The sequence below is a fragment of the Streptopelia decaocto genome (assembly GCF_964273445.1).
Source record: "Streptopelia decaocto genome assembly, chromosome: 1".
Lineage (NCBI taxonomy): Eukaryota > Metazoa > Chordata > Aves > Columbiformes > Columbidae > Streptopelia > Streptopelia decaocto.
Genome location: NC_138663.1, coordinates 78,637,639 through 78,658,665, shown reverse-complemented (window position 1 = coordinate 78,658,665; position 21,027 = coordinate 78,637,639). Strand labels below are relative to the sequence as shown.

The 21,027-nt window shown below is 38.0% G+C and overlaps 1 protein-coding gene across 2 annotated transcripts; it reads left to right on the top strand.

Annotated features, from left to right (window-relative positions):
• The first annotated feature begins 640 nt into the window (after positions 1-640).
• PYROXD1 (pyridine nucleotide-disulphide oxidoreductase domain 1) lies at positions 641-19,139 on the top strand. Of its 2 annotated transcripts, XM_082070121.1 has the most exons (12): positions 643-899; positions 4,852-4,932; positions 7,104-7,223; positions 8,653-8,781; positions 10,662-10,735; positions 11,649-11,809; positions 12,799-12,899; positions 14,173-14,302; positions 15,204-15,316; positions 17,457-17,579; positions 17,856-17,993; positions 18,485-19,139. In XM_082070121.1, the coding sequence occupies exons 1-12, from the start codon at positions 819-821 to the stop codon at positions 18,731-18,733; spliced, it is 1,500 nt and encodes a 499-aa protein (XP_081926247.1). In that variant the 5' UTR covers positions 643-818; the 3' UTR covers positions 18,734-19,139. The 2 variants fall into 2 exon arrangements, with proteins under 2 accessions (XP_081926248.1, XP_081926247.1); XM_082070122.1 differs by lacking the exon at positions 17,457-17,579 and having other exon boundaries at positions 641-899.
• The last annotated feature ends 1,888 nt before the right edge of the window (positions 19,140-21,027 follow it).

Genomic DNA, 21,027 nt, shown 5'->3' with positions numbered 1-21,027 from the left:
CACCAGCACGGAACCCTTGCAGGACACTGCCAGGGGTGACCCCTCCAAACAGCAACTGACACCCCACTGGGAAGCGCCAGGTGCCTCTGTACAGTGACACCTTGTGCAGGGAGGGTCATGGGTAGGGAAAGGAGAGTCTCCCAAACGTCAGCTCCGTGTTCATCTTAAAACCTGGTCTGAATTACACTTTTAGTCTTCTGCCCAAAACTGATGGCGGAGGGGAGAAGGGGGGAAAATGAATGCAGTGTCTCACATTTCCATGTTTCTTCTTCCTGATTTCCTCTTAGTGAACGAAGAAAGGCCTGCATGCTTAGGGGTTTTTTTGGTATGTGTGTGGTGTGGTTTGGGGTTTTTTTTGGTATGTGTGTGGTGTGGTTTGGGTTGTTTTTTTTTTAATTTTTATCATAACTATTTGCTATCTGTTCTCTTTGACCCCTTGACAAAGCTTACAAAAATCTTCAAGCGCCCAGGCCCCCGAAGCTCCCGCCCCAACAAGGGAAGAAAGTAAACTGCAAAAAAAGAGTAGAAAAGAAAAAAAAAAGGGGGGGGGGGAGGAGGAGAAAACGTGTTTGGGGGCGGGTGAGCGAGGGGTTGTTCCCACCCACCTCCGCCCAGTCCGTACCCCGGCGTTGCGGGAGGGGCGCGCAGCCAGCGGAGGAAGTTTGGATGCTCCCGCACGCCGTAGGCGCAGCGCCGCCACCTTCCGCGCCTTAGCCGGTGCGCGGCGGTGAGAAACCGTCCCCGTTGGGAGCGGCGTTTTTTTTTTTGTTTGTTTTGCTTTCCCTTCGTCACCGGTGCGCTCGGGAGCAGGAGGAGACATGGCGGCTGCCCCCGGCGCTGCGCGGAGCCGGTTCGCGGTGGTGGGCGGAGGGATCGCAGGAGTCACCTGCGCGGAGAAGGTAAAGGCCAGGCCCCCGCTGCCCGCCCCGCGCATGCGCACCCATCTAGCCGACGTAGAGCGACCGTCTCATCTGGGGTCGCCATTTTGGCCCTGGGGGCTTTGACACCCAGCGGCAGTCTCAGCCATCGCTCTCTCGGCTCTGGCAGGGCCGGCTGGGGTCATTCCAGCCGGTAGGGCTGGGGTTTGACCCTTGGGCTCCCGGAGGAGACTCTGCGGCCCCCGGCGTTATCGTAACTTCCGCGCTTCAGGGCCCGCACGGGCCGGTGTAATTGCGTGTGTGTTATGGTGGGAGCGGCCTGCGCCACTGCGGGCACCGCTCGGGGTTTGTGTTCACTGCGTGCTTCTGAGAGGCATCAGAACGTCTGTAGAAGCCTTTCGTTAGATTTGTGTGGTAACCACAGAATCACAAAATGTCAGGGACCTCGAAAGATCATCCAGGCCAAACCCCTGCTGGAGCAGGAACACCCCGATGAGGTTACATAGGAAGGCGTCCAGGCAGGTTTTTAATGTCTCTAGAGACGGAGACTCCGCATGAATAGTCTCATATATGCAGCAGTTACCTAAGTAAACTGATAAGTGCAAGTGACTGCTTCATAAAAAAAAAAAAAGATTGAAACTTTAGTAAGTTGAGAAAGCTGGCATTTCTTGTGCTTGACAAGAGGTCAGCAACCTGAAGGAGTGCTGCATGTGTTACTCATCATAGCCATAAAGGATTCTACTGCAGCTAAGGTGAGGGCTGCTATGATGTACTCCTTTTTATAAAAATATTGCTTAGCTTTTCACAGAATCTAGAATGGATCATCCAGTCCAACCCACCTGCTAAAGCAGGTTCAGGAATGAGTCCAGGCGGGTTTTGAATGTCTCCAGAGAAGGGGACTCCATGACCTCCCTGAGCAGCCCGTTCCAGTGTTCTGGCGCCCTTAAAGAAGTTTTTCCTATGTTTAGGATTGTACACCTGCGGAGATCGTCCAGTCTTTGGACTTCCATGAGCTCAAGCTCTAAAAATAAATTTGTTTGTTTCTTGCTTTCAAGGTTTTTGGTGTTTTTAAAGTAACAGTAACAGGAGGTAATTTTGTATCTAATTGCTAGGATCCTGTTTTACAATATAATATATATTGAATGTCTATAGTCTTTAAGATTGCTATAAAAGGGACTAAAATTTATTGTTTTCTTGAACATGTTTTCTACTGTGTCAGTGCCACAGAGTTCCGGCTTAGTTTTCTTCCAAAGCTCATAGAGGGTGCCACTAACTACTCTAATTCGCACCTCCTAAGCCGTTTTCTTTACCTCACCATTTTTTTTTCCTGCAAAACCCAAATTTGATTATGTGATGACAGAGGCTTGCTTCTTCTTCTCATCTCTTAGTACTGCAGGAAACATAGCAGTATTAGTGGTCTTCCAGCGGGAATTTTCATTCACTAAGCCCATTAAAGTGGCAGTGCGTGTTCTAGAAGGATTTCAGTGTTGTACTTGCGTAGCTGGGAGCATGCTTTAAATAAAAGAGGAAGATTGAACACAGTTTTTCTCAGTCCTGGTTTTGAGCAAGTACAATTCTGTGTCACATAGTGGCAATAAACAGTTTGTCCATCGTATTGCATTTTGGGTGTGTGTTATATGATGTCTTGTAGTTCTGACTTCTCAGGCAGCTGTCTGAGAACAATCATGGCATCATGTCTGTCTCAAAAAAATTGACATAGAGTTAGATATTTTTTGAGTACATTTTAAAATATTCTGACAAAATGTCCTGAAAGCTGAATTTTCCTTAAAAGCTTATGTTAGATTTGTTTTCTCTGTCACAAAATGTTTCATATGTTACATAATTTCTGCCTTTCATGCTCATATTGCATAATTTCTTTCTGGCTTGTGATGACTTATACATTCCCATATGCATGGATAAACCTAATGTTCTGTCTGGCAGACTTCTAATTTCAGTATTTTTAAAAGGTAAAGAAATGCAATAACGATAATACTGAGTGAAAGTTTCAAACAACCATTAAATCTTAATAAGAGCACAGAGGTAAGCATTTGAGTTTGGGTAAGTGATGTGAAGTACCTGATGTCAATCTTAAAATTTTGGCCTACAGTGTACATGTGATGATTGTTACATAGAATCACAAAATGGTTTGGCTTGGAAGGGACCTTTTAAGATCATCCAGTTCCAACCCTTCTGACATAGGCAGGGATACCTTCCAGTAGATCAGGTTGCTCAAGGCCCCATCCAGCACTGCCAGGGATGGGGCATCCACAGCTTCTCTGGGCAGCCTGTTCCACGGTCTTACCACCATTATAGTAGAGAGTTACTTACACCTAATCTGAATGTACTCTCTTGCAGTTTAAAACTGTTACCCTTTGTCCAGTCACTACAAGCTCCGGTAGAAAGCTTCTTTCTGTCTTTCTTGTAAGCCCCGTTTATATCTTGAAAGGCCACAATAAGGTCTCCCTGGAGTCATCTCTTCTCCAGGCTGAACAACCTTAACCCTCTCAGCTTATCCTCATAGAAGTGTTCAGCACTCTGACCATGGACTCTGGCCCTTGTCTGGACCTGCGCTAACAGGTCCATGTCTCTCTTGTGCTGGGGGCCCCCAGTCTGGATGCAGTACTCCAGGTGGGGTTCCTTGACCTGCTAGCCATGCTTCTTTTTATGCAGCTCAGGATGCGTTTTGCTTTCTAGCCTGCAAGGACATGTTGACAGTCTTTATCTGATTTTTTTTGTTGTTGTTGACCAATATTCCCAAGTCCCCTGCAGCGCTGCTCTCAATCCATTCTTCCTCCAGCCTGTATTAATACTGTTGATTGCCCCAACCCAGGCGCGCGACTTAGCACGTGACCCTGTTGAACTTCATGAAGTTCACATGGACCCCCTCCTTAAGCCTGTCTGGGTCCCTCTAGGTGGCATGCCTTTAACTAATCAACTGCATCACTCAGCTTGGTATTATCTGTAAACTTGCTGAGGGTGCACTTTATCACGCTGTCTGTCATTAATAAAGATATTGAACATGATCATGTGCTTTCCATAGTGTTCTGTAGTTTTTCTGAGGCTTATTAGATACAGCTGGGAGCAACTGCTGCAGCACAGGATGCTACATGTCAAACTTTCTTCCTGTTGTCTGTCAATACAAAGCATACAACTACAATATGTGCAAAACACATCTTACGGATTCATGCCATAAAGCATGGATAACATTAAGTTTTACATAGCCTTGTTAAATTCATTTGTGTTTGCCAATGGTACAACCATGTGAATCTCCCCTAAACCTGCCACAAGGTTTCACCACTTTCACCTTGAGGTTACTATGTTACATTGCTCCTGTCTGAGGTACAGGACTACATTCTAGTTGCTTTGTAGCTCAGTAGCACATGTACAATGTGAAATGTGGTTCTTTGCGGCTTATACAACCATTCATCTGTAGAATGCTGGTGACATGGAAGCCTGGATTTTGTCTGTAGTTGAGAGATGAGTGGTTCCTAAAAGTTTTGTATAACTTAGTAGCACTCTGAAGATGATATTCCATTTATCAGTTTACTAATTAACATTTACAATAGCCAATAGGAATCAGCATTTCCTCTGTCAAAACAAAATCTATGAACGCCACTATGCAATAAAAAAATGTATGCTTAGCAACTACATGTCTCTAGAAATCACATTATCATAGTGTGTTCTTATAGTTTGCCTTTACAATACTAAGAGAATAACCTTATGAGTGAGTCCTTTATACCACGGCTGCAGTTCTTGAAGATTTGTGTGTGAATGAATTAAAACCTTGGGACTCTAAATTCTTTTAATTTGTCGTTATTCTTCCATAATCTTGAATTAATGTTTATCCAATAGGATTCTACAGGACTAAAGTGATGTAGTAACACATATTATTTTTCACTAATAATTTTATTGTCTTAAAGTCAAATCTACTGCTAACTGTATTCACTCATCATGATTTCTGTTTCTTTACAAGCTGGCCGTGGAATTCCCATCAGAAGACATTTTTTTAATGACAGCTTCTCCAGTTATAAAAGCTGTAACGAATTTCAAACAGGTAAGAAAGACTTCATTTTTCTTATGGTAAGACCTTTTCAGAAGTTTGTACAGATAATTTAGAACCTAAACCTAAAAATGCTTATGATTTTGAACTTGTTTTCACATTAGTGTTACTGCAGTGATAAGTGTTAGTAGGACTGATGAGGTATTTTATGGTGATTCATAATTATTAGTAATTGGTGAATGTATTCACAACATTTAAGCAAAGGTAAAACAGGGTGCTTACATGGTTGACGTATTTTCTAAGTTACTGAAGCTTTACTTCACTGCTTTGTTAATAAGTGCTCCATTTTAAGCACTGAAATAGTATCTTTGGAATAAATTACTTTAAAAACTTAGTCTTGCTAGTGGTTCTCATATATAGTAGTGTGTTTGAATTTCAGGCAGAAACAGAGTTCTGACAAGTAACAAAAAAAGGGATAGCCTTCTTTGAAATTGCCTTCAGCTTTATCTACATCTCCAGCAGCTGGTGATTCAATTACCTCTTTCCTGCTGGTTTGAAAAAGAAAGTAAAATCCATGTGTGAGTTCAGATTTCTGGCTAGTAGGTTCATTAAGCTAGTTGCACAGAGGTACTTGGTTCTTGAAAAGCGCTGCTCTTTTCCCCACTCAGGGAACTTTGAACTCTATCACAGGGCGTGGAAAGACTTGAAGACTGGATTGCGCAGAAGTCACGGTGCAAAGCTGCCAGCCAGTGAGAAATTAGATTTTACCTCTCAGGGGAAGTTAAGGCATTGAGAGCTAGGCTTGCACCTGGCACTTACATTTATGATTCTTTTTCTGAAACATGGTATCTAACAGGTGAGGGGTATCTCATGACAAGTAGAGAAAAGACCAGTCTGCGGTTTATCTGACAGACCAGTTTTAACATAATTTTTCCGGGTTTATGAATGCCTAACTGAAGTCACTTCAGGGGGAAAATAAAGCACTGAGAGATCTGAACAGCAGTTCTTTGAATTTAGTGGCTGTAATTGGCTATCAGCATCTCTTTGCACTGTGTTTTTTGTCTGGGGCTAATGGGATACTCAGAATGTGGCTGAGAGACTGAGTGTTCTGTGTGAGACTGGCAGAGTAACACCCAACTGAAGAGTATCTTCTGAGTTTCAGAGTGCTGACAATAGGGTAGTGAGTATCCAGGAAAGACACACTTCACAGAGATTGAAAGTCTGTAATTCACATCAGCAGATGTTTCAGTAGCTGAAGAATAAGGGCATAGCTAAACAGTATCTAAAGGCAGCATCTGAGTTTTGGACATGAGCATCTTAATTTCTCTCTGAATTGCAAGCATGGTGTGGCTTCTGGTTCCTAGCTGTGTTCCAGACTCTTTGAATATTCTATAAAGTAGAAGGCCTGGAGGTTCCCATGCAGCTGCTCCCTTCTGGAGGAAGCTCCAAATCAACCTAACTTACTTGAATGTTTATCAATTCTAATTTGCCTCTTTTTTTTTTTTTCTTCATGAGTTTCTGAATTATCAGATAGTGGCTATGGATGAGATGCTAAGTAAATGCTTTGAGGTGATATCAAATCTGGTTTGCCTAAACCCTTGTCAAATATGTCCTGTTTACAAACTGAAAAACAGTAAATGCTTTTCCTTACATAAGGGCCAACTGCCTGAAAGAAGAAGTTTTTAAATCATTAGGTTTTTGAAAAAAATGTCACTAGATTTTTTTTTTTTTAATAGAATAAAAATATTTATTCCAGGCAAAAGTATTTCCATAATTCCTCAAGCTATTTTAACCAAAAAGTTTTGTTCCAAAATGCCAACAAGAGGAAGATGCTTGCATGGGGGAACATCATTGAGTTATTTTATCACAGTTGCAATGAACAGAAAAACAGGGTCTTAACACTGCATCAAGTAAGTTAAAAAGCAGTGTTAACTCTTGAAAATATGGTCTATTTATGGAATAAAACATTATAGCAGTTAAAGCAGCTATCAGGGTTCTCCATTTTTGCTTAATCTCTGTACTACTTTGACTCTTTACCAGGAATAGTAATGAAAAGATTCTGTATATAAAAAGGAACTTTTAGCATGACAAACTGTTTTGAGACAATATGGGCTTTTTTTTGTGATGTCTTTACTAGAAATTGACTTAGCATATTTTGTTACAAGCTTTAAGAAAAGACATGGGTAAATGGTTTGTATATTTAAATACCTCTCTTCTTCCTACAGGTCTCCAAAACACTTGAGGAATTTGATGTAGAAGAGCAACCAAGTTCTCTATTAGAAAATCGATATCCCAATATTAAGGTTATACAGTCTGGAGTAAAACAATTGAAGAGTGATGAGCATGTAAGCTAATGTTTTCTCTTTTATGTGTTTTTTCAAATTATTTATTTAAAAAATCTAAGAAACAAATTAATATTTTGAGCATGAAATTATGTTGAAGAACATTCTGGTTATTATATATAAAGTGTTAAGTTACCAAAATTAAAAGAAAATACTTCCTAACCTTAATTTCATCTATCACTTAGACCGTTGTTCAAGTAGAAGTATATGCAGGGGACATAATTGTTGATCAAAATTACTTGTTAGTTCAGAAATGATATAGTTTAGATTTAAATCTTTAATACCTTAGAGATATTGCATTAAATACCTGATTGGAACAGCAGAGAAACCAGTCAATGAAACCAATACTGTATATCAGTATAGATGTCAACATTTCTGTAACCCTTAATAGGAGATCTCTCTGACTCAAAAGTTACTGCTTGTTGGTATAGAGACCAACATATTAACAATTTTTCTTACTAAAAAGAAAAACTTGAAAGAACCAACATGTCCATCTTCTTTTCAGGGGGAAATACGTTGCTAGTATGAGCCATGTACAGCACATATAGATCCCTTGTTAGTGTTCGTGTCAATGTGTTATTTTTCACTTCAGCATTTATCAAAAACTCACATTCAGATCCAAAACTGGTTTTGCTCATTTTAAGTCACAGAGATATGATTCCAGTTAGATTATAATTCTGCTTATATTCTGAATTGAATGTTATTCTTGTATCATTATTATAATGTCTTTTTAGTTTAGGTATGTCTCTGTGAACATGAGTATTTCATGAATGTGGATTTGGAGGATCTTTTGCCTCTGTTTTCAGAAAACCTTTAAAAACTCTCTTTGTGCCTGTATTGTAAACTATTTAGCTTACAGTTTGGAAAACAACAAAGAAGGTCATTAAGTGTTAAAATTTAAGTATTGCTTGTTGCAGCATGATGTACCTTGTTTAGGGCCTACCCTTTTGGTTTAACAAAGAACAAACTTTGCAGTCTTTCTAAACTGTATCCTTATCCTGTCCCTAGTTAACACAGGTCTGCTGTTTTTGAAATGAGATTTGTAGTTGCTAATATATAGTAGCGCATAGGTTTACATCTGTCACTGGGGTGGGTGAACATTGTCACCTAGAAAACAGATTCTTTTTAGCACAGATAGTGAGTACAGAGTGCCACCAAGTGGTAATCCTTATATTTCATCTTCCTTTGGGTGTACTGTGCACACTTTGCATTTTATCTGTCTCATAATGTCATATGTTTAGGCTTGAAAGTCTGTGGTGAATGTAATGCAAATAAATGACACACAACTGATGAGAGTATGAAGGCTTACTCTTTAAGAAGCCAGTTACAGCTTTTAATATCCGCAAAATACTATGACATTAAGGAAAAAAAAAAAGCTCATGTTCTGTTGGATATCTCTAATTGTTCTTTCTTTTCTCTTATTTCTTAACAGAAAATTTTCACTGAAGATGGGAAAGAATATACGTATGAAAAACTTTGCCTGTGTGCTGGAGCAAAACCCAAATTAATTTTTGAAGGAAACCCGTATGTATTAGGAATCCGGGATACTGACAGTGCACAGGTAAATGTGTTTTGGAATTGTAAGTGTATAATGTATTCCCATTTCTGGTGCAAAATACTAAAAATTACTGTGGAGTGAAATGAAGAAACATAAGATGGTGTTTGTTATTATACATCCTTAAATAGGAACACTTTTGGTAGCAGAGAAATAGCTTTAAACTACCATTAAATAAATTAATTAGTCACTAAATTTATTGTTTATAGATAGCTCATAGACAGTATTGCTAACATAATAATGTAGAATAAATGGTATTCTTTTCCCTCCAGGCAGAAGCCAGTCTGAAATTCTGAACAGGAAGTAGGCACCAATAGAAACTTCCCTGAGAAGGTGTATCTGGTACACAGTACGAAGGGCCACTTCCTGAAGTGAAAAGCTACTGAAGGATGCTTTTTTAAAGTTCTACTGTCGCTTCTCACTTTACAGAAAGAGTTACGGTTATAGTCAAACATGTGGAAAAGTTTTCACATGAGTAATGACTTAAACAACTAAAACCTCAGCTTGCAAGTAGGAAGTGAGGTTTAGCTGCTATAGGTCTTTAGAATTAGAGGAGACAGGGTGAAAGTGAGCACTTGCTGCTTCTCCATAACATAAGAACTGTAATTCATCAACTGAAGTTTGACACTGAGAATGAAGAATGAGGTACTTTCCAAGCAAACTGAACTGAAGCTATGAAATTGTTGTTTGTTTTGGACATTAAAACTTTACCTGAATTTGAGAAAAGGAAAAAAAAAAATGGGGGGAGGGGCAGAATTAGAAGTAGAGGGAAGGAAAAAAACACACAAAGAAGACAGGCCTCAATAAATTTATCTTGTCTGAATTGAAGAGAAATATGCCACCAGAGTGGCACCAGTGGTGTCTGGAAGCTGTGAGGGTGTTCCAGGGTAGTATTGTCGTGTGCTTGTCGTCTTCTGATGGTGCTTGTTGTCTTCTGATGGTCTTCCCTATGCATCCACTGTTGGCCACTGTAGGAAACAGTAGATTGGGCTGTCATTTGTGAAAACTGATACTGAACTTCAAATAAGTCTGAAAATACTTGTTTCTGGTTTTTTTGTTTGTTTTCTTTTTCACAATGATCAATTGTGTTCAGTAGTCCCCTCTGATACAACTTCAGTATCCTCCTCTGAAGGGATTAAAGGACTGCAGTTTTTGTGGTCTTTTACAGTTTAGGTTCTCTTATACAATTAGTCAGGCAAACCAGAAGCATGGATGAACAAATTTTTTGTGTAATTGTAATAATTGTTCTGATAATCATGATTCTTGATCTGTTTGAAAGAAAATACTTGAAGTGGTTATATATGATCTAAAAAATACTGTCTGGGCTGTAGGGTTTTTTGGTTTTTTCACCACTAAGATGTGATTTGGAGACTTGTTTCTTTCTTTTTTTTTTTTTTCACAAATAAAATTTGTTCTCAGATTTGTTACAAATTATTTTTTAAATTCCTGGTTTCTGATCAGGAATTTTTAGGCTCCTAAATTTCTGTATTTTTGCCTTTTTAATGCTATGCAAATTACCATGAACGTTATACAAGTTGTGATAAAACTGGATTAATGATACCACAATGCTAATTATCTCTAGGACAGAGAAACGTCTGCTGAATTCTATTAAGGGCTCTGTCAAATTGGCTTACATGTAATTATTTAAATTCCCCTGTCTCAATTTGAGACTCGTAAGGCTGTATCAATAACTTTATCCTGTAATGTGATAGAACTTCACAGGTTTTGTTAGCCTCTGTAACAGATCTTAGTATAAGTAAATGTGTATCATTAGTCTGAGAAAATCAAAATAAGAAGACTGAGAGAAAGAAAATACTGAGAAGTATATAATTGATAAGTGTGAGGGAAGATGTAAGTTGTAATTGACTTTTCCTTTCTTAACGCAGGCTTTTCAGAAGAATTTGGCTCAAGCTGAGAGAATAGTAGTGGTGGGAAATGGTGGGATTGCACTTGAATTAGTGTAAGTAAATGACTGAGCTTTAATGATACATATGCCAATAAAATCTTTAACAATGCTATGTCAAATCTGGTGTGTATGAGTTTTGGAGAAGGTTGACTTATAAAACTGTAGCTCTTAACCAATTTTGATACTAAATGCTTAAAAAAAATGTTCATAGTATAGTGGTGCTTACTGTGATGTAAAATTCAGCAAGCTTCAGAAGCTTTGACACATCAATATCAAGAATATACAGAGATTTCTGTTAAGACTTACAGCAATATTTAAGTTACAAAACTTGTGTTACTTCTGGAGACAGAAGATGTAACAGGAATAAAGAGGCAGCTTATCTTGCACCCAGCCTAATTTAAGTTGATGGAGCTTTTGAAGTGCCTGACATGGCCTTTGTCACATGTAGGGTACTGAACAGTGTGGTCCTGCGGTCCGCTAGGTTACAGAACCCCCTGTATTATGCGATTATGTGGCCTTGTTTTGTGTTGCACAGAATCACCTTTTCACTTTCACTAAATTGTTCTCTGCATGTCTCTACCAGTTCGTGTTCCAGGTAGTACAAACAACATCCAAATGCCTGTTCTTGGTAATGGGCAGTCTGGCAATAATGCACATTTCTTCCATTGTGGAGAGCAGGAAATAACTAAGTATTACTATTACAAATTTAATCTGCCTCACCTCCTGCCCTGGTTCAGTCAAGGTTGTGCTGGTGAGGAAGCATGAGCTGTCAACTTGAAGAGATATTTTTTTTTTTTACTAGGCTCCTTATGTAAATAGTTAGAAGGAGTAGTGGATTTGATAGGTTTAAAAGTCTTGTATCTCTTGTTTCTAGCTTCTGGAATGAAACCTTGCACGCTTCTAGTTGCTAAGAGTCAGATCCTTTTCAGGTAGTCTGTCACTTTATCCATTGTTTAAATGTCCACAGGTATGAAATTCAAGGCTGTGAAGTAATCTGGGCTATCAAAGACAAAGCGATTGGGAACACTTTTTTTGATGCAGGAGCAGCTGAATTTCTCATTCCAAAGTTAACTGCTGAAAAACGAGAGACTCCAATTGAATGTAAAAGAACCAAGTACACAATGGAAGGTACGGTGTTTTAGTCTCCTACGCTGCAGCAGCATTTAATATTTACAATAGTCCTAAGATCAGTTAATTTAGCAGGCAGTATGTAAGGTTTTCTGTTATCATCAATGACATTACCTTCTTTAAAAAGCTAAAAGTCAAAAAGGAATATAAAAATATATCCAGAATTTAAAAAGACACACGACAGTATGTAATACAGCATCCTACAAACTGTGTAAAATGTGCTTGTCTTTATATCTCTGCCAAGTTTTCATTTAATTTCCTGTATTCTATCTACTGAAGAACTTGTCCTATTTTCTTTAATATTTTAATGTTTTTCTAAATAATGTCAGCATTTTGTTGGAAGGAGCTCACACTAAAGCTATTGGAGGACCAGGTAAAACCTCACAGAACATTATTTCAGATGCAGTGAAACTGCAGTCTTAATAACAACAGTTAACTAGAACTGCATAACAAACATGACACAAACATATGCAAGACCAAAGTAATAACAAGAAGAAAAGCATGTTCTAGAGTTCAGGTCGGAATTATAAATTGTAAAAGATTCAGCCTAAACATGACAAAATTGCACTCTCAATGTTCTTCATATGTGTCATGGTATGTTTGAATTTGCACTTTTGGGCGATGGTGAGGACAGTGCACATTTGCTAGCAGGTGGATGTCAATTTAGTGGTGATATTAAGCAGCTAGGTCTGCCGTGGGTCCCCAGAACCCTGGTGCTGTTGGGGTCCATCTGGCTGTTGAGGGTCCATGTAGGCACATCACAGGGCACGGTTGTTTTGGAGACGAGTAAAGTAATGAAAGGCATACAGTTGAACAGTGTTTAAAATACTGGCTTGGAGTCTGATTTTTCTGCACATCAGTGGGCTTTGGGACATGGCACCCTTTTGGCAACCAGATCATGTTTCTCTTAATTGAGAATCCTTCATCTGAATTCTGTGGGCAATGAAGCATGCATGCTAATTCTGATATTCTTCACCTCCTTCCTTCAGGAAGCGAGGAAAAAGACAGACGTGTAGCAGCATCTGACAAACCGGGCAGTGCGTTAGGCCCTGATTGGCATGAGGGCTTACATCTTAAAGGAACTAAAGAGGTATGGCTATATTCTTGCTTACACATTTGCTTAAATGTTGCTTAAAGTGGGTAAGGATGACGGAATGTGAAATGTCATATTCAGGATTATTTTTATTATTATTATTATTACTACTATTATTGCTATTGTTATTGTTACTATTATTATTTAATAAAAATAAAATGTGCTTGAACTGATTCTCCTGTCAGAATTAAGCAGGAAAATATGTTAACACAAAAGTAATATTCTGCTTCAGAAAGAAGGTGCTAATCGGATCCCTTGGCATAATTTTAGTGATGTGCTCTTCAAACTGAACCATAAATGTTGGTTTTCATATTCCTGTAGAACTGGTGTCAATCCTAGCTTTAACGAGAAGCAGTGGAACCTCTTGTCCTGATTTTACCTGCCATAAGTACATTTTCATACATGAAAAACAGGACAATATGATTTGTACAGAGGTACAGGGAACATCAGTCTTCTGTCACAGCAGATAATGAAATGCAAAATCAGTAGCAGACATGAGCATTGTGAAGAGTTTTGTGTTTGAAATAAACTAAAAATCCTCACATTGCATAGTTTATTATCAGATTTTTATTAATTTCTTAGCTGTCAGGTGTTTGCATCTGTTGCAAACATTTAAAAAAAAGACCTTTCAAAGGTCATCAGTCATAGATTCTTCCGAATTGGCTTTACAGTATCAAATAAAGGATGTTTGTGTAGTGGAGAGTGAAACCATTCAAGGCCTGAATCCCTAAAATAGTTTTGAGAAACAAGTAACTTTGCAACTTCTGTCTTGAGGTCAGAATAGGAGTGGTTGAAACATGGGCTGATGGAATAGAATATATTTTATTTTTCTTTTCACATAATTTGGAATATAAATTTATTATTGTTATCAGCATTTAGTTCATTATAGAAAAATGAAGGATTTTAAATCCTGAAAGACAGTAAGATGAGTTTACTTTCTGTTCTGCTAAGTTCTGAATTCTCTTCCTGTAAACTCAGGGGAACATGACTATGTTTTCTGGCATGCCAGAAAAGTCTAAATTGTCATGAAATTTCAAGGAGCATCAGATAGCTGCTTAAAAAACAGGTAAACTACAATTTTCTATGGTTAGATCTGTGCCAAAAAAGGAAAAAATCGTGGGAACTCAGCCAGTGTCCTGTGCTTCAAGACAGGATATATGTGGGATTTTTTTCCAGAGTAGTAATGTCAATTTAGGTGAAGGTGTACTTGCTGCTAAAAATATTGTTATTGCTAATCATTATGTTTACAATTTTGTCAATCTTTCTTCAGTTTTCTCATAAAGTACATATTGAAATACTGTGCGAAGTAAAGAAAATACACTCACAGCAAGAATTCATACAGCTGCAACGGACCTCTTTGACTTTTCCTAAGGAAGAGGAAAATGCAGAACCAGATGGTGGTAGGTGTCGGTGCTGATTAGAAATAACATGTTGAAGATAAAGCAGTGCTGGATCATGTTTGATCTTGTTTGCTGTTTTAGAGCAAATACAGATATGGAAAGTAAATCCTTTATTTCTATAAATTAAATGGAGCTCTAGCAATTTACAGTAGTTGAGAATTTGATTTATGAGCTACAATTGAACTACAGAATGTTATGAGGCAGACCCTTTTTCCACAAAGTCACCTAAATCCTGTATGCAGAATTATCCCTAAAAAATCTGATAAAAACATACGTTAATAGTGGAGCTAAAACAGAAGCAAAAAAAAAAAAAATCCAGAAAGCATTTAGTGTCAAAACTGATGTAACCCTTCAAAGACAGTAGAAGAAAATATAACTGTTTCACTACTCTTTGTATCTATAAATTCTACTGAATGAAAATTAATATTTAAAATACGATTTTAATAGCCAGTTACTTTCAGCATAAGATTCTAGGAAGTCAAATGTCTGATGTTCTTTTTGCTTTTGAGGCATTTCCTATGCATCTCTAAATTTATATGTAATAGAGTATTTGGCAATTGTGTAGTTCAGAGAATATCCCATGGGCCTCAAGAAGTGGAAGGACATCATATTTTCCTCCTACAAATGAGGGTTTTGACTTAGAAAAATTCTAGAGAAAGCCAATAGTAGGACTTGGAGCTAAGTTCCAAAATCTTATTTTTCTAGTCCTAAGCAAAGGCAAAAACTGTTATAGGTAATACCTGGTTTTTGAGGGGTTTTTTAAATTTTATTTTTTCCTCCCTAATCAATTAGATATCAGAAAATATTTTTTTTTTCGTCTCTTTATTTCACGTCTATTATAAGACATCATTAATAACTTCTGTTGGTTACATTCTCAGGGCAAAATTTTCCACTTTTTCAGTGCTATGGCCTGTATATGTGGAATTAACTAATGGAAAAATCTATGGATGCGATTTTATTGTCAGTGCAACGGGAGTTGTGCCAAATATTAAACCATTTATTGATGGTAATAATGTAAGTATACTGATCTCTTTTGAAGTTTAAGCTTTTTGCTTTTTTAAGTAAGGTGAAATAGTCCCTTTTAGCTGGTTTATCCTTCTGACATGAAATATTGATTGATAAAGGTTTTGAATGTTGTACAGCATTTCAAAATAGTGCATGTTGATCTTGGAAATACCCAACATGATAAAAGTTAATTTCATTACTGTTCTTGGCCTGTTATACTGCTACTCATTATATGTACTGATATACAGTATATATACAATATGAACTGTTAAGATTAGGCCTACAAAGACAGAGAAAAACATTTGTATAATTGGTTAATGTGGCAAAAGATTTAGAATACTTTTTGTGTTAATTCTGCACCATATTCTTATCTTACAAAATTTAAAATTTTCTCCTGGGAAGGAAGCAGTCACTTCCAATATTCTTCATTGGGAAAGGTGCTTGTATTATTCAAGGGAAGTCACACTTGGAATCAGCATCCAAACGTGGATGATAATTACAGAGTTCATAGCTGTCACGTGAATTTTCAGGCCTTGAGGTCATTCTGTCTCCACGTTAGGTGCCTGGTTTAACCCCATCCGGCAGCTCAGCACCACACAGCAGCTCATTTCCTCCCCCAGTGGGATGGGGATGAGAGTTGAAAGGGTTAAAATGAGAAAACTCATGATTTGAGATAAAGACAATTTAGGCAAAGCAAAAGCTGTGCACACAAGCAAATTAAAACAAGGAATTAATTGTTTCCCATTGGCAGGGAGATGTTTAGCCATTTCCAGGAAAGCAGGGCTTCTCACGCATAATGGTTACTTGGGAAGATAAGCGCCGTAATGATGAATATCCCCACTTCCTCCTTCTTCCCCCTGGCTTTTCTTGGGAGCACACTGTATGGTTTGGGGTATCCCTTTGGTCAGTGGGGCACCATGAGAAAAAGAAAAGGCCTTGATTCTGTGTGAGCACAGCTCAGCAACAGCCAAAACATCCCTGTGTTATCAGCACTGTTTTCGGCACAAACCCAAAACACAGGCCCATACAAGCTACCGCAAAGAAAATTATCCCAGGCAAAACCAGTGCATTAGGGTATTTGGTGTTTTGGAGTTCCTTCTGATTAGGAAGTAAAACTCTATCCTCTGAATAAAGCAGAAGAAAATTATTAAAACATTCAGCTGATGTTGAACCATGAAATATTTCAAGGCCTACATTATAAAGTAAGATTAGGAATTAGGTATTTGCAGTGGTATTTTCTGGCCTTGACAAAAATACAAAATGAACTCTTAAGATTTGATGTCCCTGTAACGTACATAGTGTGACTTGAGATTTGGCAAGCTCTGTTAATTCCCTGCCTATGAATCAGTAATAATATTTTTAAAATGATGCTGTGTTCTAGAAATTATGCATTTGTATCTCAGCACCAACGTCTTGCTGCTCTAGATAGTCTCACATTAAATAATTTTATTCACTATGTAATGCTGTTCTAAACTTTTTTTGATGCATAGTTTGAGATATTTTAAAGGACATGTGAAGGTCACTTATAAAATACAACACGGATCTGTTCTTAAACTTGGTGAGAAATGGATGCAGACATTGCTAGGGAATTCTGCTTTTGTAGGCAGATTTTTGTCTTTGCTTATATGAAGGGTTCTAGGTTTGATAAGATTCAGGATAAATACTATCGAGTGCGGGGTTGCATCGTAATACAGGGAGGTAATACTTTCATATGTGGACAGTTGTGAAAAATACTCGATTATGGCACTCTTTGGGAGGTCTGTTTTCTTCCCTTGAAGATGATCTTGAAGGTGAAGAAGTCTTGAGATTGTGAGATTTGAACACCGTGTTTCTCTTGCATTTATCAGTCTTTCCTGATTGAGTCAGATTAGGTGGGAGAATGAATAGCCATGAATTGTTCACACTGAATGATCTTTTTCTCTGTTGCTTCATGGCATCCAGAAGAGCATCTTGCTGGGTTCCCATAGTATTTATTCATATAATTTTAGATCTTCAAGTGTTTTGATTAAGCAGAATAGTGAGTTTACCGAAACTTCTGTGAGTCTGCTATTAAAAAAGTAACATGAGATAACTGCTTAACATGGACAAAATTGAATTACTGAGTTTAAATTATTCTTTTTCTTGTTGCTCATCTGTGTAAATACTTCAGTTTGCTGTAGGTGAAGATGGAGGTCTTAAAGTAGATAAACACATGCACACATCCCTGCCAGATATATATGCTGCTGGAGATATCTGCACAGCATCATGGGAACCTAGTCCTGTGTGGCATCAGGTAAATCAAATCATACAATTGTGTACTTAGCAGCAGCCTAATTGCAAAGTAAATTACACACTATTACACAGATGGGAGAGAAGAAAATTTAATTGAAGCCGAAGCCAGTGAACAAGTAGATAATTCTGGGTTGATGACGAATAACTATCTGTGTGGCCAAAGGTGTTCAACCTGTCTGAGTATAATGAAGACACTTAGTAAGCATTGATGAGTGTCAGTCATTGCACAGTGACATGTATCTCTGTTTTTAAATCTTTTTTATATTTTGTTTTTTAGATGAGACTGTGGACTCAAGCTAGGCAGATGGGATGGTATGCAGCAAAGTGCATGGCAGCTGATACTTTAGGGGAACCTATTGATATGGATTTCAGCTTTGAACTATTTGCTCATGTTACAAAATTTTTCAATTATAAGGTAAAGAACAGTCTTAAACCACTAAGTAACGCACATATTGCTTGTTTATATTCACTTGCCAAAACCAAGCAGATGCTTTAGTATTGACAAACCAGTTTTCTTTATAAAATAATTAATCTTATTCATACTAACTTTGCTAAAACTGAAGAGGGCAAAGATCTTCAGATATATTACAAATTTTAATTGGTGAGTGACAGCTGATTTACTTGGCATCTCTGCATGTATTCCATTTCATTAAGTTTCTATTCATGGATAAACTCAACACAGTTCAGCATAATAACTGGCTCAGTATTAGGTTTTGTGTGTGATAGCTCAGGGTGAAGATCTTTCATTCTGTTGTGGGTTTACAAGTGAATGAATGGGGGAGGTTTCCTAAGGACAGATATTTCCCTGCTTACATCAGTCTTTTGAAGCTTAGAACTGTTACCAGCAGAAATAGTGAAAGCCACTACAATAATCTCATGAGTGCTTTTTCTTTTTCCCTCTGTTAGGTGGTGGTTTTGGGAAAATACAACGCTCAAGGCTTGGGTTTAGACCATGAACTGATGCTGAGATGTACCAAGGGACAAGAATATGTTAAAGTAGTGATGCAGAATGGCCGAATGATGGGAGCTGTGCTGATTGGTGAAACAGACTTGGAAGAAACCTTTGAAAATTTAATTTTAAATCAAATGGATCTTTCAGCCTATGGTGAAGATCTCCTGAATCCAGATATTGATATAGAAGATTATTTTGATTGAACAAAACCCTTCTTCCATTTTGTATTGAGTTTTATAAAACCATTTCCTCAGGATTACCAGAAATGAGAGATAAATGCAGTCCTGTATGAAGATTTTGTGTTGATCTTGTCAAAATACTGACCGGTGAATTAAATTAATCTGCGTGGAAATGCAGCAACAAAAGCAAGTGGGTTGGTGTCGGCAGAGACTTTTCATCTGCATTAGGTGAACAAATAGCAGTCTTAAAAAGTGGGCTTCACTATGCTGCTAAGATAGCACTGTGTTCAGTTGAATCTGAAGGAACCTACACTTTTAAAAAGTAAACTTATGGAAAGATTGAACACATTTATTTTTGAAGTAAATGTATTTTCTACTCAGCTATGTACAGAACACAAACTTTGAACAATGAAGGGCAGAATGAGATGTCGCTGGGCCTGTCCTGTCATTCTTTGTTGTCTCAGTGTGGAACAGGCTGACACAAGCTTTGCTCCTCTACTATCACTGCCTACTTACTGTATGAAAATGAGCCTTTCATTATTATGAAGGTCTTCCTTTTATATAATGAGATGTAAATATTAAAATGGCAATAGTGTTCTAGCAACTTCTTGAAGTAAATGTGAGAGAAGGGAGGTCATGTGGTTCTTGGTTGATATCAGACTCTATTGAGTTAATAAGGGTAATTTCTTGCTTACTGAATTTATCCCAAGAGCATTTTACTGTCCTGGATCTAGCAGTTCAGTATACATAATCTTCTAGTTTATGAGAAGTTAGAGGCGAAATCTATAGCCCCGAGGGGCAAGGAAAGGACCATGCACTCTTATTTGTATTATCATGTGGTTCAAAAATTCTTTTTAATAAATAGCATTCCTATGACATCTGCATTGCTGAGATTAAGCACTGCTTAAAGATTAAGCATAAATAAAACAAGCCCAGCAGTTGTTGCGACTCAGGAACTTAAAAGGGTGGGCAGAGCTGCTCTTCAGGCCTTTCTTCTCAGCCCAGTTGTTCTTGCTCCCAACTCTGACAAACACAACCAAACTGAAAGCACCAAGTTCTCAGGAGCAGCAAAAGGCCTTATTGGTTACCAAACTCTCAGATTTCAGTAGCAGCCTGTATGTTTTCCAAACTCATCAAGGTAATCTATCATTTATCCCTTTGCAGCTATTACACTAATGTCTTCTCATGTTCAATCTCAGGTCCTGACAGTGTTCAAATATAATTTTCTGGCTTTCTACTGAGGAAAAAAGTACCAGTTTCAACCAGATTCCAAACCTCAAAATTAAAATTCTACCATAATTTATGAACTAGCAAAATCCCACTACTAGAGAAACGTCTTGAAACATCTTCTGTTCTACTCTTTGTAATCCTATGTTATTTTTATCATCTTCTCTCAGCTATCATAGATTTGACCAAGTGTGCATTGAACTTGTGCATTATGGAGGAACTCTGTGTTCAGCCAGACAGGTATTTAATTGCCATCAGCCACTTGGCTTTGTAGGATGAGGTACTGCGAGAACATTTGCAGCAATAAGGACTGGCACCCTCTTATCTTGACAGGACCAAGACATTATGTGAAAGGAATCATAGGCCAGCCAAAAGAGACAGGTTGCTTTTTAAAACAGGGGAGACAGGCTACTGCAAGCTGCGGACAAGCAGTCATGCTCTCCCGTACTTGCTTTCTCTTTTCCATGTCCACAACCAACAGGAACATAAGCAAATGGCTACATGGAGTAGTGAAGTTAGTTAAGAGACTAGAATTCAGAAACTACCCAAATATTAAGTTTAATATAGCCCCCGTGAAGGGCTTAAAATATGCAACTTCCACAACAGTCATATTCCTGTGTTTATAGAGTGGAAGAATATTTCTTTCTAATAATCTGATTGACTTCTAATTAGAACACAGATCTGTAGTTGGAATATAAGCCAATTAATTCAACAGGGGAAGTGGGGGGGGGGAAGTATTTAAGCGGCATTTTTTCTGTATTTCCCAACTTTTACAAAATGAAGAGCTGAGATCAAGAAAAGTTGTTTTGTTTTTAAACATAAATTTAGGTACTTCAGAAAAGCACAGAAGTGGCAATTTTTGTTTGAATAACGAGCTAGAGAAATCCAGTTCTAAGAGCAACACACTTTTTAAAGAGAGAAATACATACAATATTTCACAAAATTGCCTACAACTCAGAAGTAGTGCAATGTTGTAACAATGCCCAGTTGAAATTCTTTGAAGTACCCTTAAGTACTCAAATATGCAGTAGTAGGTATAAGTATTGCAGAAGCGGGCCACATCTCTCTGCTCAAAACTGCAGAGATGGTGG